General features: G+C 38.3%; 2 protein-coding genes across 2 annotated transcripts in view; one reads left to right on the forward strand and one right to left on the reverse strand.

The window, feature by feature from the left end:
- LOC148870670 (serine/threonine-protein kinase ATG1c-like) overlaps window positions 1-15,956 on the forward strand; it is a 32,300-nt gene extending 16,344 nt beyond the window's left edge. The window contains 7 exon segments of the mRNA XM_088973091.1: window positions 1,379-1,451; window positions 1,543-1,925; window positions 2,048-2,412; window positions 12,556-12,856; window positions 14,003-14,073; window positions 15,509-15,720; window positions 15,722-15,956. Coding sequence (XP_088829217.1) covers window positions 1,379-1,451; window positions 1,543-1,925; window positions 2,048-2,412; window positions 12,556-12,856; window positions 14,003-14,073; window positions 15,509-15,720; window positions 15,722-15,746 — 1,430 coding nt within the window. The 3' untranslated portion in view covers window positions 15,747-15,956.
- Window positions 15,957-18,392: 2,436 nt separating this feature from the next.
- On the reverse strand, window positions 18,393-24,514 carry NEDD1 (Transducin/WD40 repeat-like superfamily protein). The gene is made up of 11 exons (XM_088972071.1): window positions 24,274-24,514; window positions 23,745-23,942; window positions 23,455-23,567; window positions 23,068-23,328; window positions 22,813-22,917; window positions 22,491-22,556; window positions 22,122-22,343; window positions 20,048-20,608; window positions 19,130-19,750; window positions 18,822-19,004; window positions 18,393-18,747 (listed from the first exon to the last, which is right to left on the reverse strand). Exons 2-11 carry the CDS (start codon window positions 23,902-23,904, stop codon window positions 18,640-18,642), a joined length of 2,400 nt encoding a protein of 799 aa, XP_088828197.1. The 5' UTR covers window positions 23,905-23,942; window positions 24,274-24,514; the 3' UTR covers window positions 18,393-18,639.
- Window positions 24,515-24,793: the final 279 nt, after the last annotated feature.

Genomic DNA, 24,793 nt, shown 5'->3' on the forward strand with positions numbered 1-24,793 from the left:
CTTGTAACTATCTTCTTCAGCTACTTGCATTTGCTAGTAGCTTGATTTCATGTAAAATTTTGAAATTATTACAGATTTATAAAGCCTATTTAACAGGTCTTATTTATTAGGCTTTTAATTAATTACTAGTAAGCGAACACCTCTTTCTATCTTTGCCAGCATTTTCTACATAAAATGTAGGGCAACTCCTAGGAGATATACTTGGTCTTATTTGACCTTTATCCGATAATTCTTGTATTTCATTTTGACAAATTTCTAGTAATCTATTATTCATTTGTATAGGCTTTGCCTTTTTTGGGGTGTTTCAGATGATAACCCTTAATTTAAAGTTCATAATGAAGAAGTGCACATGAGAATCAAGTTACTTTTATTACTGATAAAAAATTCAAGTTACTTCTATTGAAGAGTATTTGATTTTGTTAGCTTCTATTCTAGTGAATTTCCATCTGTTGTGACAAGTGGAACTAATGGATAGAAAATATTTCTTTTGAGATCTCCTTTCCCGATAAAATGGTAACTAAAAAAGATGAAAAAAATTATTGCCCCAATAATTGGAACTTGTCTTTAATCATCTCAATGGAGGATACTTTATCTTTTAATCATGAGCAAGATCTATAAGAAACCAATTCCATGTTAAGGTCTTGTGCTTGTCTTAGGTTGGAAGTGTTTTTCAAGTTAGCACATGAATATTCCACATATCACCATGACCACCATTTCCTATTTGATGTTCCAAACTGATGCTTCTGGTAGTATTTCTCTCAGTTTATCCACCAATCACAATGGGGGAGGGTGAGTACCCTGTGATGGTAACTACTTCTTGCAGGCACCCTTAGGCATTTGAAATCTGCTTTATATTATTATATGATTATATCTAACATGAAAATGCCTCATTGCATCTATGCCTGAGTGTATCTTACCAAGACCCCTACACTCTCTCTTTTTGTATCTATGCACAGAGGATAGTGTTGTACAGACTACAGAAAAACATGGGCCACTGCACAGTGCCTTGTGTAGCATGGAATACTTAGCTTTGATTTTGAGCAATACAATACTTTACCTCCCTCTCTCTCTCTCTCAAAAAAAAAAGCCTCAGTGTAGGGGTCTTGGTAAAATATATTTAATCATTCTCTGGTCCATCAACTCAAAATATGATAAGGCAAAATGGTTAGTAACTGATTTGGAAAAGAGGCAAAAGAAGAATAAAAGCAAATAGCTGGGAAACAAATGGAGAAAAGCAAATAATTAGGGGTTTAGGCCTAAACTTGTGAAAGAAAAAGGATAGGAACCTTAAACTTGAGATGAGTTGGAATTCCACTTTTATTATTGCATTCTTAAATATAAAAACCTTCTTTTTAATTTCTTACATCTGTGCCTACAGTGGAAAGATTAACATTTGAAGAGTTCTTTAACCACCCATTTCTTTCCAAAAACCAAATGATGGATTCATTAAGGTAAACAAAGCTCTTCAGACTTTTTTATCATTCTACAACCTCCATTCTGTTTTGTAGACATTAAAATGATGAAATCCTCTGTGAAATGCAGGAGTAGGATGGTCTTAAAGGCAAGAGATTGCATTCCTTCAGCTGAATCCAGTCCTGGAAGGCACACAGAAGAAAGCTCTCAAGATGATTGTCTTCCATTCCTTCTAGATGATGATTGTAGTGGTCCTGATGGGAGCCCAGCCTTTACTACAAACAAGGCCTCAATGAGGTCTACATATGGGTTTTCTCTTGACACAAAGGTGGAAAAAAGGGTTCCAGCTTCTACCCTGCCCAATAACATGGATATTGCTTTGAGATGTGGTAGTATCACACAAAAACTAGAAAACACCTGGTCCAAGGTTGATCAACATAGGCATTCAGATGCAAGCATCAAAGGGTCTGCTACAATTAGGGACCAAAGACAAATGAAGGCTGCACCCAAAGGTGATGGGATTTCCAATTATGTTCTCCTTAACTCTTCATATCCATATTGTTTTACCAAGGTTCATGATTTATTTTGTTACTTTATGTTCTTTTTCAGTATCTCATTTTCATGGATTTTACAGTTCTGGATTCACTGGAATTTATTGATCAAGAGTACGTCCTTGTGTCTGGACCTCCCATAGAGACATCATTGTTGTCATTAAGTGCATCGAGGCCACACCATTCACCATGCAAATCAGAGAATTCCCCAATAGCGTCTGCAAACAGTAATAGTGCATCAAGTTCACCAATGCCAATAATTGGTGCAGCAATTAGAAATCCATCTTGTGTTGGAAGCTTGGAGAGTCGTAGCTCTGCCCCTTCTGGGACTTCACAAGGATCCATGGATATGGGCGAAACTTTGGAGCAGCCTTCTGTTCATTGCCTGACAAGGATTAGGTCATTGCAGAAGTGTGCATATGCCATAACAGAATTAGTAAATGAGAAGGTAAATTTTGACAGAACTATTTGTCCCAGGCTTATTGCAGTGAAATGATAATGCTTAGTGTTTCCACCAGACACTTGTTAAAAAAACAAGATCAGAGAACAAAAAGAAAAAAAAAATCCTGTCTGAACTGTTAGTCCAGGTGGATCCCTAGGACTGCCAATGGCTTGGAAAATTGTAAACAGAAAATATATATGTCACACCAGCTTTGAACTGCTTGTAAACAGAAAATATACATGTCATGAGGCAGAGTCTTCTTTGGAAAATTTCCATTGTCTTTACCCATGTGCAACTTTAATCTATATATTCTCAAAAGTCTTCTCCTTTGACCTGCTTTTCTCATTGAAGATTCTCCCATTTCTTTGCTCCCCTATAGTCTATACCACTGCTGCCACAACTGCATTCCACATAATTCTCCCTCTCTTCCTTGGCTGTCTTAGGAAATTTGGATTGAAGAGTCTCTCTGCATCTTGGGGGGAACCCACCCACAACCAAAGAGCGAACAGAAGTACTCCCAAACATAGCTGTCAAGGTGACAAGGCACCCTTGGACGCTCACCTTGCCTAATCGCCAAGAAGTTTTGAACAGTGTGTTATAGAATACTTTTTATGTTCTTAATTTTTGAGGTTATAATTATAGAATAAACATTATTAAACTAAAATATTTATTTTGTGTTTATATATTAATTTCTTATTTGTTAGGGTTTAATCAACACAAACAATGCTAAATGCTGTATTGAACCCTCAAAGACTTCAAAACCTGAACCAATAAGTAAGGAAGAACTTAAAATGTTGTCTAATCAACTTTTTTTTTGATCTCTAATGAATATATTTTCTTGTCTAATCAAACCCTGTAAGGAAGAACATATTTTCTTCTTCCACCTTTTCTTTTCTTCTTTTCCTACAACAAAAATAGGGGTTCAACCCCTATATTTTTTGAATTTTCTTTGTTCTTTTTCTTCTTGGAATATGTTGATTTTCTATACTTCAACATGAAGTTTATACTTATGAAATTATGGATAATTATTAAGGAAATTGGTTATGGAATCTAGGGAACTACCCTAGGTGACAAGGTGCCCCCTTGTTGCCTAGTCTCACCTTGGTACCTTGAAAAATATGCTCCCAAACGCAATGCATAAAAGGCTGATAGAGCAACCTTTCAAATTTATTGCTAAGGTACTGTCCAAAAGTCTGAGAGAGGCACTTATACCACTAATTTCTCACTTTCAAGGGGCTTTCATTAACGATAGACAAATAATTTGTCAAAGTCTAATAGTTTGGGTGCAGATTAGATATAGAAAAAAAGCATATGTTAATGTTGACTGGTCCTCCTCAATGGAGGGGTTTGACAATGTGAATTTAGAGATAGATGAAAATTGTGGATCAAAGGATGTTTAAAGTTGATCTAATACTATGTCCTAGCCAATGGGGTGATTAAGGATTTCTTTCTAGCTAAGAGAGGACTAAGATGAGGAGACTCCTTATCTCCTTTTCTTTCACTCTATTCTCTAATTGCTGATATAATTTCTAGGATAGACAGCTTTGGACTTATTAGAGGGTGGATAATTGGTAGAAGGCAGATTGTGATAACACACCTATAATTTGTAGATGACATTGATTTTGTTCTGTGAGACCATAGTTGTAAAGGTGACACTTAGGCGACAAGGCACTTACGGAGGGTCACCTCATTTAATTGCCAAGCTAATTTTTGAGATAATAATAATAAAACAAACATCGTTAAACTAAAATATTCCATTTTGTGGGTTTATATACTAGTTTCTTTTTATTATTTTCTTATTTGTTAGGTTTCAATCAACACACGTATTGCTGAATGCTGTCTTGAACCTTCAAAGGCTTAACAATCTGAACCAATAGGTTATCTGTGTTCTTGGTTAAGCGTATAAAGGGATTATAATGGTGTCCGACTTTTATCTTTTTTGCAAGCTGGAACTTTTTTTAACTGATTACACAGGTCTTTTCGTATATTCCCCAATGTACAATCTCTCATTGTACATAGGCCAATGTATTTGGATCTCTTTCTTTTGCAATATAATAGTTTACCTTCTTCAAAAAGAAAAAAAAGTGAATAACTTAAAACAGAGGCCAATCAACACATTCTTCTTCTTCTTCCATCTTGCCCTTTCTTCTTTTCCCACGAAAAAAACAGAGGCTCAATCCCTTTATTTTCCCCTATATTTTTTCTGAAATTTCATTTTTTTTTCTTTTTTTTCTTCTCATGAATATGAATATGCTGGTTTTCTATACTTTCATATAAAGCTTATACTTTTATGAATGAAAATTATAGATAATTATTAAGGAAAGATGGTTGCTAGTTGCTATGGAACCTAAGGAACTAGCATAGGATTCATGTTTTTTATTTTAAAAATTCATTGCCTAGGCTACCCCTTGTTGCCTCGCCTCGCCTTGGTGCCTTGAAAACTATGGAGAGGGGAGAAGAAGGGGTTTGGAAAATGCAGCAGCTAATAGGATGTTTAAGAAGATATCTAATTTTTGAGAAAAATTTAACCAGATTTTATTAAAGAAAGAAGAGGTACATGAGGATTACAGAGGAGGAAGCTTGTCGCTATACAATTGATCCAAAAACATGCCACATTTGGCTAAGCCATCTGCTATATGATTTAGTTCCCTAGGAATCCAAGCTAATTTTACATTTAAACAGTCCACAGAGTCCCTTGCCTCTGCCAAGTAGTGGCTCAATCTCCAAGGTCCCACCTCCTTGCCCATTTACCATTTTATAGTATTTGCTGAATCACCTACAATAGTACAATGATTAAGTTCTGGATTCCCTGATTTTTTATTATTCTGATTCCTGTAAGATCTGCCAGCACTTTAGCCTTTGTGGAATCAACCAACCCAATTGGACCACTGAAGCCCAGCAAATGTTGCCCCTTTCATCCCTAACTATGCCTCCAATTCCAGCTAAACCAGAGTTAATGTCTGAAATTAACTCCTCCAGGGGCCTGAATTTGTTGTCAAAGAGACGTTTGTTTCTTTCATCCCAGACTCCCACAATACTGCACGTAGCACAGATTGCCAATGACTTTACCCCTTTTACTTAAACCTGTTCCTTGCCACTGATGCAGAAGGTCCAGAATGTGCTCTGATATAACCTAGCTGTAACCTGCCATTTTCAAGTGGAACCAAATGCTTTGGGTGAATTTGCAATGATGAAATGTATGGTCTGCTGATTCACCTCCACTGAGACATAGAATGCAAACATGAGAAGAGATAGACAATCTTCCCAAATACTTCTTCTGTAAGAGATCATGAGTATTTAATTTCTGAAGACAAGCTTCCCAGACAAAGAAGATATCTAATTTGAATGTGAATTTCAAGTAGAGCTGTGTAGCAGGTGCTAATATGGGAGTAGAAGAGCTAGGGAATTATGCAACTATTTTGGAGTATGAGAATATTCAATGGTCGTTGAAGTATTTGGGTCTCTCATTGTGTGGGTCCTAAATCTAGAGGTTTTTTGGGACCCAATCCTACATAGGTTCAACAAACAGTTGGCTAGTTGTAAGAGAGCATGCATTTCCTAAGGTTGGAGAATTGCCCTCATTAAATTGACTTTGGCCAATCTCTCCATTCACCTCTCACTTTCAAAATACTGGAAATAGTGGCAAATGACCTAGAAATAATAAGAGGGACTTTTTGGGGGATTGAGAAAGAGCAGAAAAGGTCATTTAGTCAATTGGACAATAGTTTTAAATGCAAAATGATAGAAGTTTTTTTTTTGAAAGGTAAGGTAAAGCTTTATTAGAACATCACACAAATATTACATCGGCTCCCAAGCTACATTAGACTTGGTCGGAAAAGCTGAGACAATTACAGATTACAGATTCCAAATGGAGTGTGTTCTTAACAATTGAGATACATTCATATTCTTAAACTCAGCATTCACACAGACACAGGAGATCAGCTTGCAAACAGCAAAGTGAATAAGGTCCTCTTAATTCTTCACTTTGTTATTGAAAATCCTATTGTTTCTTTCAGCCTAGATGGACCAAAGAACAGCAGCATGAACAGATTTCCACACAATCTTTCCTTCTTTCTTCAGTCCTTGAGCATTCCAGCTGCACAGCAACTCCTTAACTGAATTTGGCATTACCCAGCTCAGTCCAGCAGCCTTGAGAAAGTGACCCCAAACCTTAGAGGTGACAGTACAGTGGAGACTAAGATGGACAGTGGTTTCAGGCACAAGACCACAGAGGTCACAAGACTGATCCTGGATCTGCAATGCCCTTCTCTCTAGATTTGATCTTTTGAGACACTTGTCCAAAGTCATTGCCCAGACTAGAAAAATCACTTTTGAAGGGGGAACAGGATTCCAAATCTGCTTCCAGGGAAAATCTGAAATACCGGATCTGTTTTACTTAGAGGCCAAAGATCTAACCATGAAGCAACCATCACCATTCCACTTCCAAAACCACTCGTCCTTCTTGCTGCAGACAATTTCCTGTCTCTAACAAATTCAGCAGCTCCACTACTTCACCTAATTCCCAATCAAACAAATCTCTTCTGAAAAGAGGATGCACATTGAAAGAGAAGAAGGTAGGTCAGACTCTAGGAATTGGGGTCCTAATTCTGATGGGTCGTTTTCTTGTAAATCCCTTCTACAATCGTTGGTTGCCACTCCCTCTTTTCATCCTTTCCCAGTCAAAGAAATTTGGTGCCCTCCAACTCCCCCTAAAATCAGTGCTTTTGTTGGGAAGTATTTCATGGTTGTATTAATACCTTTGATGTACTTCAAAGGAAAAGACCAAATTGGTGCTTGTTCCCCAACTGGTGTGTCCTGTGTAAGTTGAGTGGTGAGACTACTTTCCACCTTCTAATATCTTGCCCTTTTGTTAGTTTTATTTGGAATTGGTTTACTTCCCTTTTTGGGTGCAGGTGGTCTTCTCCTGACAGGTTGGAAGGTTTATTCAGCCCTAATGGTATTAGTGGCATGAAAAGGAGGGGTAGGATTCTATGGAGGTGTACTAGAGCAGCAATACTTTGGACTGTTTGGGAGGAAAGAAATGAAAGAATATTTGAAGGAAAAGAAAAATGTAAGGAAGCTTTAGTCAAAACAATAACATTGAGGGTGGCACATTGGGTAAAAAGCTTGAAGTTTTTTTTCAGCTTTTAAGGTTGAAAACCTTTTTTAGGGTTTGGGGACTTATTACTGCCTCTTCATCTATGAGACAACAATTTTTTGAGGGGTGACATGGCAGTTGAAGAATGATTTCCGAAGACTTAAATGGATGTCAAGGAACAGTCAATCCAGGTGGGATGGGTTAGGAGATCTGCCAACAGTTTGGCGGATAGTTTAGCAAAGCAAGAGGTTCAAAGAACACATGTTTTGGGCACATTTGTAATTCTGTCCCAGGTCAGCTTACTAAAGCTGATTTCTTTCAAAACTTCTTGTTGTATCTTAAAGTTTTGTAATTAATGAAATCTTTTCAGAGTTATCGATCATAAAAGAAAAAAAGAGCAAGACCTCTGCCAAGGAGTAGTTCAAACACCAGGGGTCTTTCTAGAGTTTAACCCTGTCCCCTCTCCCTATCTTAAGGATCACCCCTTCATAGACATAGGGAAGGCACTTCATAATTTCTTTCTAGACAGAGCAACCCCAATTTGGGAGGGAATCATGGGAGTACCAACTCCCCCAATTCACGCCAAACTTGGTGGCTATAAGGCTTCTCCACCAAGAGTTCCTTTTGGTACCAAATCTCCAAATCCACTTGCTTAGGAGGACTGTATTAAACACTTTTAATTTCCTGATTCCCAGTTCCCCTTCTTCAATAGGAAGACAAACTTGTTCCCACTTAATGAGGTGGATTTTCTTTTCCTCTTCCCAACCTCTCCAAAGGAAATTTCTTTGAAAACTTTCAATCTTTTCAGCAGTCTTAGCTGGGAGTGGGAAAAGGGAAAGAAAATAAGTGGGCATATTAGATAAAGTACTTTTAATTAGAGTCACTCTGCCCCCCATTGAAAGATATTTTGCTTTCCATGAAGAAAGCTTTCTCTCTAACCTCTCAACCACAGGGTCCCACACTGCGGCCGAAGTACATTTCACCCCCAAAGGGAGGCCCAAATACTTAACAAGAAGGGGCTCCACTTTGCAAGCCAACACTCTAGCATAGTTCTCCAAGTTAGCAATTTGACCCATCGTACTAATCATGCTTTTACTCAAATTGACCTTTAGGCCTGAAATCACTTCAAACCAACACAGAATTCCAAGTAACACCTCTAACTGCTCAAGAGCAGCATCAAGAAAACAAAGTTTGTCATATGCAAACTGGAGAATATTAACTTTTCTTCATATGAAGCAATTGCAAAACCCTCCCAAAGCCCAACCTCAGCAGCCCTTCTGGCAAATTGGGTAAGAATTTCTTTTAGACAAATGAAGTGGAGAGGGGAAAGGGAGTCACCCTGTCTCAGGCCTCTAGTGCTTTCAAAAAAACCCGCAGTCTGACCATTTACCAGAATAGAGAACTTGGGAGAGGAAATGCATACTTTGATCCAATTTCTCCACTTTTGATCAAAACTCATCTTCTCTAACACCAAGTCCAGACACCTCCAATTCACATGATCACGGAAGGGCTCATGGTAGTGGTAGATGATTGAGGCTCTTGAAAGGCTAAATTTTCTGCATTAAACTTCCTCTGACCTTGCTGTCCTGGCTTCTTATTTTGATCCGGTTTTTACTCATTTTCTGAGCCCACTTTGGCTTCCCATGAAGCTCCCAACATGTCTCCCGAGTATGTCTAGACTTCTGACAGTGTGTACACCATAGTTTATCTTTGTCATCAACTTTCTTCTGGAAGTCACTCTTCTTGAAGGAGTTTCCACCACCCGTAGACAACACTCCCTTTAGTTGCTAAAGCAACATGCTCTCTCTCAGGATTATTCATCACATTCCGTCTGCTCTCTTCTGATTGTACCAGAGCATATACTTTTTGTATTGATGGGAGATCTTTACCTCCCAATATCTGAAACCTGATAGATTCATATGTGGAATTCAGCCCTAAGAGAAAGACAAACACTCGTTGCTGGGAAACCAGGGACTTGTATGCTTTGGCATCTGCATCACATTTCCAGTCTATATTCTGATAATGATCTAGTTCATTCCAAATAGAAGTCAGGTCTGAATAGTAGATGGAGAGACTCCTCTCCAACTGTTTACAAGTTGAGGAGGCAGCTTGCAACTGATATATTTTAGCATAATGCCGTTGTTTGGAATATGTAGACTGTGCCTGCTCCCATATCTCATGAGCTGTTTCTGCTCACATGACGGTCTTTCTCACTTGTGGCAGCATAGACAATAACAGCCATGACATCACCATGCTGTTTTCCTGGTCCCACCTATCATGTTCCACACCACTAGACTGGGGTTCTCTGATTCTACCATTGATATACCCCACTTTTCCCCTTGCAGTTATATAGAGCTTGATTCCCCTTGACCATTCTAAGTAATTGAGGCCATCAACGGGAATCACAGCCATGGGGAAACTCATGTCAAAACCTCCGCTAATCCCACTCTGACTAGAGGTAACACCAGACATACCAGAATCCTCAGAAGACATAGAATCTGAATCTGTTCAGTCACAATCCAGCTAGAGAACAAATTTTCAGTTCAGTTCAGACTCACAGTACAGTCAAACAGGTTGAAGTCTCAGTTCAGCCACAACTCTGGACACAAGAAAACTTGTTCTTACACAAAGAAATCAAAACTGGTCACACACCATTACTGTTCTCAGATTTCGGCCCTACTGAACCATTTCAGATGTGTAAAGCATATCAAAGAAAACGGGTCTGACCATTCCCTCTAGCAATAAATCAACTTTCACACAGCAACTTAGGTTCAATATGAACAGAAGAAGGAAACAAACTGCTGTCACAGCAGTTACAGATCTGCAGACCTGAAGAAATAACACCTTTTAGGGCATAAGGAGGATCACTCGATCCACGTACATTGAGAGAAGACACTCTTACACCAGCCGCAGGTCATTAGACCCACATAACCCACTCATCTGGGTACAAAAGGATCAGTTCGATCCACAAAACTGAGGAAGAAAAATGAAAAAACCAACTCACAGCATTTGGTTTTCCTCCCCCTTGATGATTTCTGGGCTCACGACCAAGAGAAAAGAACTATTTTGCAGTGAGCTCCCTCACACGTCCACCAGAGATCTTTTTCTTTGGTTCAATCACCAATAGACAAAAAAGGAAAGAAGCACCACCCTGCTCCTAAGATTGGATCTGCCGCTCTGACATCATATTTTCTTGGTGCAGAGGTGGTGCAATTCCAGAATAGAGAGAAGAGAAGAAGGAGAAGAGAGAAGAAAGAAAGGAGAGACAGGATTTGAGAGAGCCAAAAGTCAACTGGAAGCACCAGTTTATTTAATATTTATACTAGGGTGACCATACAGAAATAAAAGAAAAGAGAAATTACAAATGTGCCCTTGCGACACTAAACTTAAAAATAAACTAAGTTATTCAACACCCATTAAAGAATTTGGGGTGGACTGACACCTCCCAAAGTGAGGGCTTTTTGTTGGGAAGTATATCACTTAAGATTAACATATGTGAGAAGCTACAGAGGAAAGGCATGGTCAGTGTTTACCTCCACATGTTTGCCTCCTTTTTAATGCAAGCAGAGAGAGACATTGGAGTCTTCCTTCAGAAGTGGCATCTCTTTTCAGTCTACCAGGTAGGAGGGGAAAATGTTAATAGAGATGCGAAAGGCCAGCAATTGTGTGTTTTGTTTAGGAAGAAAGGAATTGAAGAGTGTTCAGATCCAGCACAGAAATGACATCATAGAACACATTACAGTGAAAGTTGTCCATTGGGTAAAAAAAATGAGGCTAATTAGCTCTTGGTTGACTGGTGATTTAATAAGTTGTCCATTGGGTCAAAACAATGAGGCAAACTCAACTACCATTAAATCTCTTGTTTCTCCTCAATAGGAACCACCACCAACACATTAATCAAATTAAATGTTGATGGATACAGCAGGGGAAATCTGGGCAATCTAGAATAGGAGGGGTGTTCAGAAATTATAAAGGAGAGGACTGAGAGGTTCTAGCATCGTTTTGGGCACAGAAGGTCACAGGCATTCCACTAGAGCAGGAATTCTGGCAATACTGCGAAGTTTGAGGCTAGCAAAAAGTCTCAACCTTGCCAATTTGCTAATAGAGAGTAATTCATTCCGAAGTTGTGGTGGGATGGATTCAAGAGGCAAAACCAACTTCCTGGCAGTACAGAAAGTTCATGAGGGAGATAAAGGAGCTAAAAAGCAATAGCGTGCTTTATGCGTCTTGGGTATATAGATCAGCAAATGGGATGGCAGATGCTTTGGCAAAACAAGGGGTGGAAAGAGAATTTATTTTGGGGTGTGGGGTAAATATTACAAGCTCGCGATAGGCATCCCAATCTCAGGGAGGCGAGTCATATGTATATGATGTTTAGTTCATAATAATAAAAGAAAGACTGCCATTTTTTGTTCTCTTTTCTAACTATCATAAATTCCTTCTTTATCATAATTATTTCATTTCTCCAGTGCACTCTTCTGTCCACCCATCAAGTTCGTCCCCAAATCCTTTCAACCATCAAGTTCTCTCATAAACCAGGTTCCTTTCCCCACTTCTCTTATTTTCAGTCCATCATTACTTTCTTCCTGCAGGAACCACTTTGCTTCAATGTTAAACACTGTCTTCCAGTGCAAGACCCTTTGAAATTAATTATCATCGAATGTCCAGGAGGAAGTCTAGAATAATTGTTAGAATCTTGGGACTCAGGTAATATGCTGCAAAGGAAATCTTTTTGGTGGGATCCATTAATTATTACACCTTGCATTTAGTATGTGTACCACATTTAATACTAAGGCCCTGTTCGTTTTCTCTTAATGCCTCTTATCTCTTATTTCTTATCTCTTAATACCTTTAAGAGGCATTAGGAGTGTTGGGAGTTAATATAAACAAATTAAAGGTATTAAGAGATAAGAGATAAGGGGCATTAAGAGCAAACGGACAGGGCCTAAATCTTGGTTGACCACCCCCATGATCTATCTAATGGTACCTCCTATTTCTCCTCTGTTTCGATTTTGTTTTAATTACTTATGTTCTTCCTTCTATGGTCAAAGATTGAGGCAGGTAGGAAACTAGAAGCTTTCTCAATTCAGCTGGTAATTTTGGCAATTTGGAAGCAAGCCCTTCATATTTGCCACACACAGGCTGCCTCAGCTTTAGAAGGAAGTCCGACTCAAGAGAGTAGTCGAGTTAGAGGAGGCACCGGCAAGAAGCATGAAAGTCCAAATATTCAAGAATTTAATAATGTTATTCAAACTCAAGGACCTGAAGCTGTTTACCCCCAGATCGAAAGGGAATTTCTCCTTGAAGTTGGTCATGCTGAGGAACTTGCCAAGGATCTTGAGCCAATTGATGGTATGCATATATTCTTGATCCAATGCATAGTTCTGCTATATAATTTCAATATTGGAAAACAAGTTTCTAACCTACTTGTATGATATATTTCTTTTCCTACTTAAACTGTGTATCTTCTTGACTTCTAGAATATTATTATTTATTTAGCTCATGAAAAATACAGATGAATGCTAAAGTGATGCCTAAGCCACTGCCTCATGTATCTAGGACCCTACCAGATGCATTTGTTATTAGTATCTATCAGGCATTCAACCATTCTAATAAATAAAAACCATATTAAGATATTATATATGACATTAAATATTGTAGCATTTGATTATGTGAAATTATTATTGGCATCATTAATATAACTAAATATTTAGTCTTCCAGATAAGGTGTTTAAAGTTCAATTTGACTGAAAAGCTAGCACTAAGAGGAATAGCAGAAGAGAGTTTTTTCATGCTTGCTTTTACCATTTAAATTTGCAATAAGTGGGTCAATAGAATTGTTTTGTTAAACAAGCATGTCTAGGTAATGCTTTCCCTCATAGGGACAGAATACATAGGTGTTGCCTACACTATTAAACTGATTTGGACTCATATTATTTACTATTCACTAGACTTGGAGTTTTGGAAAACTAAATTTTGTTTCTTAGTTTAAAGAGAACCGGTGCATGGATAGTCAGGCATTAGATATCTTTATTTACATTTGTGTGTTGGGTCTCCCGGAAAAGATACAGTTAGCATCCCTTTTTTCCTCATCCACATGTATGCACTTGGCTATTTCTGCTTTATATTCTATGTTACCCACATATATAGCAAGGGTGTGGCACGGTTACAGAATTTACACTAAAAATTGAAGTATCCACATGATACAGCACTCTTATACAGGTATCTGGGTAACATAGCTTGTATGATATCTACAACCATGAAGAATCTATAACTTGTTTATGCGTGGCATTAAAGAAATAGTTGCCAACTAATGGTGGCTTGGTAAGTTCTCTTGCTGGGTGTAGCAGAAACTTGGGATCAAATAGCACTGTCACCAGTGTTGGATTATGGATTTGGGGGGACGGACTATCCCATGTTGTGTAGCTCCACAAAAAACATTACAGAAATACTTCTGTTAATATCCTTTTGTGGTAATTTTAATAGCATTGGTTGCAGGTGGCACGGAAATGCCAGATGCCATGGAGACCATATTCCAATCTGCCCTTGCATTTGGCAGGCTTGGTGCTGTGAGTATTTTCTTCTTCTTTCACACCTTATTTAGAGCATCACAGACTGATTAAAATTCATTTATTTTGATCAATACTGATTAAAACTCATTGAGTAGTAAATCCATGGAAAAATTAAGATTTGTCATATATTTGTAGCCTAAATTTTATATGTAAAGGGGAATAGCATTATCATGACAGTAGGAATCCCTCATTTGGCATGGTATAGTGGAATGTTACATGGACATCATTGGATTTGAACCACCTATAATGTTTGTTTGTTTGCTGTTATTTCTCTTTATTTTTAGGATGAAGGAAAAGTTGTAATAGTGTGGGTGGGTTGTCTTTGTAAGGTTTGGTTTCAGGGGTTGTCTCTTTTTGTAGGTGTTTGGCATCGGTGCTGGGAACATTGCACCGTTTTCTTAGAAAAACGGTGCTGTGCATGTGGAGTTGTAAGCACCGTTTTATTTTTTGTTTGGAACCGGTGCTGCCACAGGCGTTTTTTGAGAAAACAGCACTGGTTTTGTTTGGTACCAGTGCTGGAAGCAATGCTTTCAACATTGATCTTATTATCCAATGTCCAAGATGATGCCACATTGATGCCATGTCATTGCTTTGTTGGCAGCAATGCACCGTTTTCCCAGAAAATATCAAATTTGGCATTGCTCCAGACCACACTTTCCCAATTTTCAAGGTGTGGTCTGGAGCAACGTTTTTTCTGAGAAAACGGTACCAAACAAGAGGGCGTTGGTTCCAACACCGTTTTCTCTGACGTGGTGCCTACATGGCATTGTTTTCTCAGAAAACGGCACTGATGCCAAACACCGCCTTTATCTTCTTGGGGTGAAAATGAGACAAAAAGAACAAATTTTATATCAAATGGGAGTGCAAATCATAGTTACATATATTTGGATGCAAAACTGATCTGGATGCAAAATTTGTATCAGGTTCATTTTTGCACCGCAAACAAACAGAGCTTTAGTAACTCTTTAAATAATTAAAATTGACTTCCATTTGCACCGCTTATCATTCTTATTTCTCCTCATTTTGAAGGCAAAAACATGAGTCTAGGACCACGGGACCTGTGAAATGGTCCTAGGTTTCATAACTAGCAATATGTCCCATTTCAGAGGATAAGGACTTTGGGGGTTAATGGGAAAAAAACAGCTTGAAATATGAACAATACTAAGAGTCTGCTACGATCATTGGAATTGTGGAGGAAGTCAAAGCATAGATCGGATGATAAAAGTCATCTGATCTCGCTAATTTTTGGTACAGGCACTCTTCGGTATAGCTGAAGCTGATGATGGTTATGATGTACTGAATATTATACCATCTGGCTAGTTATGAGGTCTTTGGACTGCAGATACTGGTCACTGGCATTACAATGAGAGAGCTCTTTATAGTGTTAAGAAGATGTCAAGAACTGATGAGCCTTTTTATATTTATGTGGCAGGTTGAGGAGCTGATGGGTGAGATGGACAGTGCAGCGTCTTTTTATTCAAAAGCAGTACGCTTACTAGTTTTTCTTTTAGTTGAAGCACCATCCCTCATCGTGAACCCTCCTTTTTCTCTCACAAATTCAGATCGATTTCGTCTTCGGACATACATTGACATCTTGAATAACAGACAAAGCCAGTCTAGGTCTCAAAGAATGGCTCTTCTCAAGTGAGGGTCAACAATGCCCACCTTGAAGATGGGCGTCTCTGCAAATACCTTGCCTGCTAACCGGCAGTGTTCGTATATAAAAGTTTATTTGTACAGCAATTCTTTTGTTGCCTCCTCTTAGGTGACTATGGAAGGAGTATACTTGTATATGGGATGGATGATGTTAATAGTTTCAGAGAAATCAGAGAAAACTTGCAAGATGAATGATGAGCCTGCGTAGTCTTCGTTTTATTGTACCTTGGAATTTTCTTGATCTTTGCCCGTGTTGTGTATTTTAGTTGGAAATTTCGAATGCTGTGGCCACTGTTAGAGAGCTAAGCTGACCATTTTATCTGTTTTAATAGATTTGTAAACCCCAACACTCAAAAATTCTCCCACAATGTCATCTACATATGTTGAAAATAATATTTCATAAACCATAAGCACACTGCACACCCATTGGCTAAATCAGGAGAAATTAGGCATCAAGTTATTGCCTGCGGACTGCGGTACAACTGGAACTGGGTGGGTTGGGTTGGGTCGAATGCGGGTTGATGAGCAACCCACCCATTAACCCATTTAAACTGTGCTACTCAGCTGCATTAGCTAGAAAAAAATTACATTAAAACGTGGCAAATCCTGATGATTGAAGAAGAAAAGGATTGTGGTGCCCGGCTGCTTCTGCTTCTGTCCACGTTGAAAAATGAAAACTGTGTTCTGTAACAGGTAAAATGAGGGGAGGGATCACATGTAAGTTTGGACTTGTATTGTATGATGCAAGGACAGAGATGACATATGACGAAATACCGAGTGTATGTCAGCGACAGCGGGATAATCTTGTACTCGCTCCAGCCGCAATTCCCTGTATAATCCAAAGGCCATCTTGAGCCATGTAAGGTGTATGTTCATTTGGAGATCTAACGAGTCCCCTGAAACGTGACACATTTTGATTTTTGACCATCTGACACATAATATGCAAAGGGCACTTCTTAACAGATTGACAAATTCATGATTTAAACGGTTAAACCTGAAACCATGTTCACCCAATGGATGATTCACCCTATTTTTAGGGTCCATTTGATTTATAGTTGAAATTGGAATTGGAATGGTCTATTCTTACTTTGTTTTAGACAAGAATTAGAATGATAATTAGAATCAGTTTGAATGGAATTTCATTCCCAAAAGAGGGGAGGGAATGACCATTCCATCAAGAATGGGATTCCGATTCTATCAAACCAATAATTAGAATCGGAATATCCCATTTTATTTTCAATTCCATATCCCTATTCTCAGACCAAATGGGCCCTTAATCTGTTGAGTTAATGAATGTGTTTGAATGTTATAGGCTTGTAGCTTATAAGTGGATGGGTTGGATAGATCAAGGTGGTGTTTGGCATGTCTTTTGGTTTGTGGGAAGATCAAAAGACCAAAAAATGGTCTTTTCCGTTTGGTATTGCATAGATAGGAAGACGTGAAGACAAGCACACAGAAAGATTGAAAAAGCAGAAAATCAGGAAGCTCCAAATGAAGCTTTTGGTCTTTTCGTGCTGAAAATAACATTCTCAACTGTTTTTAATAGTCTGGTAGACCATAATGTGAATCAAATAGTCTTGGATCTTTAAAGACAAGATCCCAAAAGCTCAATGTATTTTTTCTGTGGACTGTTGAAAGACCTGCTTAGAAAGACTTGCCAAACAGCCCCCAATTTGGGTGGATAAAAAATTGTCACGGGTTGGTTTTTTATTGTTTTTTGTTGTATTTTATAAGCCCTATAAAAGAATCAAGAATGTAATCATTCTTTTCTTTTTTCTCTTTAAGATCCCGAGCTTGCAGAACGGCGTGGATTAAGACAAGACCTCCATCAGCCATGCATTGCGTCATTGCTGCAGATATTTGGTTTGTTTTTCAGGAAATCAAGGCGTAGATGGCTCTTTTGGTGTTGCATGTGAGTCAAATTGAAAATTGAGAGAGAGAGAGAGAGAGTAATGCAACAATCACCGAGTTATCTAATTAAATAATTAATAAACATTGGATTCTTGAAATTAAACTTTAATGGATGTAGTAGGGGAAATCCGGGACAATCGGGGATTGAAAGTGTTTTTAGGGACGAAAATGGGGTCATCTCTACCATGTTCTTAGGCCCAATTGGAGTGGGTGACTCCCTTAGAACTGAGATCTTTACAATTATGAAAGGAGTCCAGAAAGTTAAGGAATTGAACATCAAGAAACTCATAATTGAAGGAGATTCAGAGGTGGTGATAGGGTGACTGATTAAAGATCAAAATAGTTTATGGAAATACAACAATGAGAGGAGGAAATTCATGTGACTGGTGCGGGAGATGAAAATTAAGACATGTTGGGTTAAAAGATCAACTAATTCCCTAACTGATGGTTTAGCTAAACGAGGGGCAAAAAGGGATTCATTGTTTTGGGCTAAACTGTAACTTTAGTGTCTTCTTTTCTCTTTTTCTTATTTTTTTCCATTCATGAGGCTCTTGGAAGATAAGTGTGTTTGTCTTCCTCCTATACATTTTTTACTGATTAATGAAAGTGTTATTGATAAAAAAAAAATAATAAACATTTCCAAGGTTAATTCAATCTTAATATGGATGAATGATGAATCATTATTTGGTAAACGGACTCGATATTTCCACCATCTGGCCTTGGTTTAAATTAAAAAGTACATGGTCAGATGGGATCAAAGAAAGCTTCAAGCATATAACTGATTAAATCACTTAATTCGTACATGTTACAATTTTTTTCCTTTCTTTTTTGTCTGAATCAAATTCTCTTTGTCACCACCTGGCAGTTGGAGCCAGAAAATCACACCCTCAAAGCCCAAGCCTATCAACTATAGACCACAAACAAGAACCAGAGAATAAATTTGTCAATTAGGGCATCATCAAGATTCTGGACATTGATGACAATTTTCACCATTGCTCAAAGTAACTGACGTAGTTGCTGATTTTCTTTCCTAAGAGACTGAACTTCCTTCATCAGCTCAGCTTGCTTTTCCAGAATTGAGTTCATCACGGTCGACATTTCCATCTGTTCAATGGCCCTATGAGAAACAAAAACAAAAAGCAATGGAAATGTTTAAAAACAATAATCCCGCTGTATACCTCTTGTATGTGGAATTGTCTGAGTATCTCAATATGAAGGTTCCTCATATCCTCATGGATGGATTTCTGGACTGATGCCAGAGTTTCTTCAAGAGTACGCTGAACCAGCTGAAGGGTAAACGAGGAGGCACCTTGCTGTGTATCTGCCTGAAATGAGGCCTTCTGTGGCTGTGGTGTTCCTCCCTGTTACAACATTATCATCATCTGTTTAACCAATAAACAAGTGGATAGACATTCAGGAAGAAAAGAAGTCTGATACAAAATAAATTTTAGCTAAAATTTAAATGCACCCATTTGGTAGTTTTTACATTTATTGTTTGTTGAATTCCTGCTCCTGTGGCAGCTGAGGTGTCTGATCTTGATAACAAGCTATTCAAAAGTTCTTCTCGGGTTTCTGCTCCTGTTTTCTTTGCTTTGGGGGAACTCATTGCAAGGGCTGTTCCTTCACTAAAGGAAGAAGTAGTACTTATTCTCTCAGCGTAGGTAGAAAATCTTCGAGGGAGAGCTAATGATGCAGAACCCAGAGATTCAACATTGGCCTGTCCTATGATGCCTTTTGTCCCTAGGGATGTGGATATTGAACTAAAACGACTGTGTTCTGAAAGTCCCAAGGACATTTCTTGACTAGAGATGTCTCTGGAACGGAGGCTTGTGTAGCTCAGGCCTGAATTTGCCAGGGAACTTGTACTTGTGTGGCTTATGGACAGAGAAGAATCCTGTAGACCAGCAAACATGGAGCCAGATGTCAGGCTCCCAGAACTCAACATCCCAAGGCGAGATGGCAGAGAAAATGGCTGGCGGTGGTGGGTGAGCTTATCAGATGACACCTCACCACCCCAAGCTTCAGGAGTGGGGGCAAGAGAATCATCAGTCTTAGAAGATGAAACAGGTGTAGGCCCAAGAAGTGACAAGGAAGTTCGAGTCTCATCCTGCAAGAAGTGCTGCTGATTAGAATCTTATCAGAAAATGTGAACTTCATAAAGTGATAGAACATGAGCTTTTAGGCTGCACTTGCTTTGAAAGAAAAATAGGTATAGGTTTGTACAGGTTTCCCCACCATTCCCTACCTTTTCTTTCAAACATAACATAATGTTATAGTAGCATAACAAGACAGACCATCTGGAAAATATGATTGACAATAGACAATGAGGAAAAATGAACAAAGTCTTTTATAGGAATGGCACACAGAAGTTCTCTTGTTTCTGTGGTAAAGATGAGTTTCAAACCTGTCTATTGGTTGAAGAAGATTTCCAGTCAAAGATTGGGTGAGAATCAGCACCCCCTTCCTCTGCAAAGGGAAATCTCCTACCAGACAAAAGAGAGGGCTTTTTATCAACAGAAAGGCGTTCTTTCTTAGACTCATCGTGATCGTCCCACAACTTATCAAGTGAGGGGGTAATAGGCTGAACATCTACTAGTGGAGAAAAAACCTCCATGTCATCCTTGAAGTTATAACTAGTACGAGGAGCCTGTAATCTTGCCAAAGGCCCACCCGTCCACAGATGATTTCGATGAGGGGTTTCTTCTGCTTTAGATAGGTATGTTGTGCTTGAGATGTTGCTGGTTGCAGAAAGAGAAGATGCATCAACAGAACCTAAACCCCCAAGATTCCTAGAACTAGGGACTGCTGCGGGAAGAGAAAGGTTTGATGAAGTAATGGAAGGAAGTGGGTCGGGCATAAGAATTGAATCTTCACCAGCACCACCCAAAAGAGCAGTCTCAGCAGTACAGTTGGTTTCATTTACAATAGTGGGTTTCGATCTTTGCCAACACAAACTTGTAACAGCCTGGTCAAATTCAAAACCACAGAAACATTAGCATTAGTGAAGGTGAAGAAATTTGTTCTTACCAAATTGATGAAACTGAGAAACATAATTCTGACCAGATAGATTGCTGCTTGTGAAAGATACAAGTAAATACTACTTACATGTTCTAAGGTATGTGAGTATCAAATCAATAAAAAATAAAATACAGAATCAGATTTAAACCTGATTATCCATGAGGTGGAAAACCAGATTTTATTTTAAAGCTATTTTAACGCATGCATTTGGGGTAACTCTGACCAAGTTGACATTACAAAGAACCAGCAAGCCAAAAACCATTCTGGCTACCCATTCCTGGTCTGAATGGTCTGATTATCTGGCCTAGTCCAAAGACAACATTGTTTACAACAAAGGATCTGACATATACTTGAAATAAATTCAAAGAACCTTCAGGGAAATAAATCATAGCAAAAGTGGTCAAGGTACTGTGACACACAATAGTGGCATTATAATTCAATTGAATGGCATCTTTAAGAGCATGCAAAGAGGTTTTGATGCAATGGGATATAAAAAATATTCACAAAATTCGAAAAACGAATTTATTCTTATGAGTTGGAAAGTGATGAAGACTAAATGGAGAGACCATGAAGCAGGAAGAAAAAAAGCCTTATGATGAAGCTGAAATTGGCTTTCCCTTTAGAAGACACGAGAATCTGAGTGAAAGCATTATTCCATGTTTGTATTCTCTGAAGTTTTCAAGTTTTTCTTCAATCAATACAAAAGATACATCTGTTGACAAGAGGATATGAACGTATGGCATGAATAAATTGTGGTAAAAACCTGAGTACTTTGCATGCATTGCAGAATATTCCAAGGAAAATGATGTAGCAGGGTTTGGGGTGGGGGTATTGGTTTAGAATATATAAACAAAAAGAGTGAAGAAACTATTATCCAAATGCACATGTTTTGTAAAAAATGGAGATGATACTTGAGTTAATATGTTCTAGAGTTATTATCTTCAAGACTTGAACAAAAAGGACAAATCATATTATATTAGTGGAGATTAGATATATTATTTCTTTTACCCAAGGTTAGATGTAGTTCTAGTATGAAATAAGAAGGTAATAAAAGAAATAATAATGCGTGAAATCATGCATACAAATAAGGTACTACGGATTCAATGAGCAATTCACAAGTCAGAATGTGAAGATCATCAGATCAAATTTGGTAATGGAATACCTTCCTATTGGGGACCAATCAACTGGTGGCTTCCGGTCCCCTTTTTCCAGCAAAAACCAGATCCTCACAAAACAATTCTTACATCAACCCAAGAATCTTTCTAATTGGTATATCTATCTAACTAAATATTGCTGTAGAAACCTAGAACACTGTAAGAAAATATAGTTGCATTTACACCTTACACACGACACTACGGAAATGAGCAAGACTGCAAGAACATAACACACACACACACACAAAGGAATTTTCAAATGATAGATGATTCTTCAATAACAGCTTGAAAGAAAAAAAAATTGACCTCTGAACTACCGTAAGCCCGAAGAACAGTGAAAGGCTGTGGTTTTCCACGGACATCATAAAAAACTACCCGTCCACTACTTGTTCCGGCTGCCAGAATCCAACCATCATCTCGAAAAGCCAATGAAGAGAAAGGTGCCTCATAAGGAATGCAAAATGCAGGTTTCTTAGTCCCAGAATCAAAAGTGTACAACTTCTTATCTAGACCAACACTAGCAATTATCTGTCACCAGAGGAAAACAGAAATTGACAAAAGGAAATGCTCAAATTAACATCATGTAATCCAAATTTGAACATTAAGGTTCAGTTATCAAATATACTTGTCCAGATGACCAATCAAATGCATAGTTCAACAAAATAAAATGGAGACCTTGTCATTTGATGGTGAGAAGCTAACACCAGTTGTTGGTGCAGAATGTTGCTTTAGCCATGACACCTGATAGAGGAAAATTGATTGTTTAAGTACCTTCACATCTTCAATGGCATCAAAGAAAATACTGAATTGATCATTATCTTATCAAACAAAAAGGCAACACACAAGTATTAATTCCATTAACATATTTGGTAAGTCTGGATGTTTTAGAAACATTGTTGCTACATGGAAATGCCATTTAAGAATATGATCTCTTTAATCAAAGATCCCATTTTTCTACTTATTTCTGTGCCTTCTCAGTGAAAATTTTATTACAAACCTTTGGACTGCGACCTGTTGTATCCCATAGATGTATGGATCCATCATCACCAGCCATCACTAAAAGGTGTCGGCTAATACGAGAATAATCAAGCACTCTCAGTACCTGATCTTCAAAACCATTAGATTTATAATTAGAATTTCACAAAATCACAGGATCCAAATAAAAAAGAAATATGACATATCAACATGAGAATGCTTGGTAGCTACATCCTACATATTACTATGAAGAACCAAGTTTAAAACAGTCAGTAACCTGCTCATTTGGGTCCTTGAGTTCAGCAGCCTTCGCTCCAGAAGCAAGGTTATGAAGAATAAGATCACCCTTTAAACTGATAGAAGCCAAGTGTTCATCTTTGCAATTGTAAATTGCACCTGTAATTGTATCAGTGTGACCCTTCAACCACTTTATACAGCGCTTCCTCTGCAAATCCCATATTCTTACAACTTGACCAGTTCCTCCAGAGCAAATATACCTAGAACCCTTGTTGCTAAAGCTGATAGCCATTATAGATTCCTGCACAAAATGAAAAATTATGACATAATTTAAATAATTTAACCTAGAAGAATGCCACTTGTTTTCCTTCGCCCAAAATCGAACTTGTTCACTTCTACACACAATACACTGCCTCAGTTTACTTACATCAATATTGTCTCCACTATCACTCCCCGAAACCGGAACAGTCCCCATACTTTGCCCATTTTTCCGCCATAAAGAGATCTTCTTATCATCTCCAGCACTCGCAACAACTATATCTGCACGCATTGCGCCCATTAGAGGAGAGTGAAATGAAAAATACGAGGATACGAAAATTTAAGAGGAGTTAACTAAACACAATTATCCTGTGCTTCTGAAGGAATGTCGAACTGCGGAATCGGAGCTTGGGAATAAGGGCATTTGAAAAGACAACCGATAATGGAGTGTCAACTTACTGGTGTGATTCCACTTCACTGAGTTAACTTGTGACCCAGGAGAAGGTGTGTAGCTCAAGGTGCACGGATCACCCGGCTCCACAGAAACATCGAAGAGCTTAACAGTGTCGCCGCCGCAAGCTGCTAAGATGGCCACTGACGGATCCGCAAAGCTCATCATTGTAAAATGCTATTCTTCACGCCTTACTTCCTCCTTAGCTAAAGAATCAGCAATTTCTTCCCCAAATCAGTGCAGATAAAGATTTCTATCTTTGAATAACAGGTAATAAAAAAAAAAAAAAAAAACAAGATTTCCACAAACATGTATGTAGAATTCTAGAAAGCATGAACTCAAGTTTCCCGACTTGGGAAAATAGAGAAAAGGGAAACTGAAATCTACAATAACTTGATCGAGAAGGCAGAAATTATCGATAATTAAGGCAAAATTCTTCGCATATTTTGAATTGATAAATCAAAATCTGTCGTTAAGTGTTGAGATAAATGTATAATTTTTCTACAAGAAAAATGAGGAAGAGATCAAAATGAGTACCTTTGGTTTTATTTCTCGTCCTGTCTTCTTTCTCTCATCTTCAGTTGGTTCGATCTATGAAAGCCTACCTGCAACAGAAAGAGAGATTTGAAAAGCACAGCGAGCCAAATGAGTACTCGAACAACAAATACTCGATAGGTTTTGTTTGTTAAAAATTTTCAAATTGGAGTCTATCTAAACGACGCCTTCTCCTAATGTACGCATAGTGCTTAAAGCGCACATGGTCGATTTTACAGGCTGCAGTCCATTTTCCTTTAGCCCATGAATTAAAATTGGGTAAATTACAAATACCTCCATGTAATATGGGGTTTGTGACAAAGACCCCCTATACTATGATCATGAGACAAAGACCCCCTTTTGTTAGTCTTTCATTGAAGTCTGCCGTTGCAATATTTTTTAATCCCCATACTATCCTTATAACAACTATCGGAGAAAAACATTATTCATCTTCTTCGACCTCACGATACACGAATAATAGCTATAGCAGAATTCCGAAGTCCTCCCTCTATCTTCCTCCCTT

Source organism: Nelumbo lutea, chromosome 2 (assembly GCF_056320005.1).
Source record: "Nelumbo lutea isolate HS-2025 chromosome 2, American lotus-T2T, whole genome shotgun sequence".
Lineage (NCBI taxonomy): Eukaryota > Viridiplantae > Streptophyta > Magnoliopsida > Proteales > Nelumbonaceae > Nelumbo > Nelumbo lutea.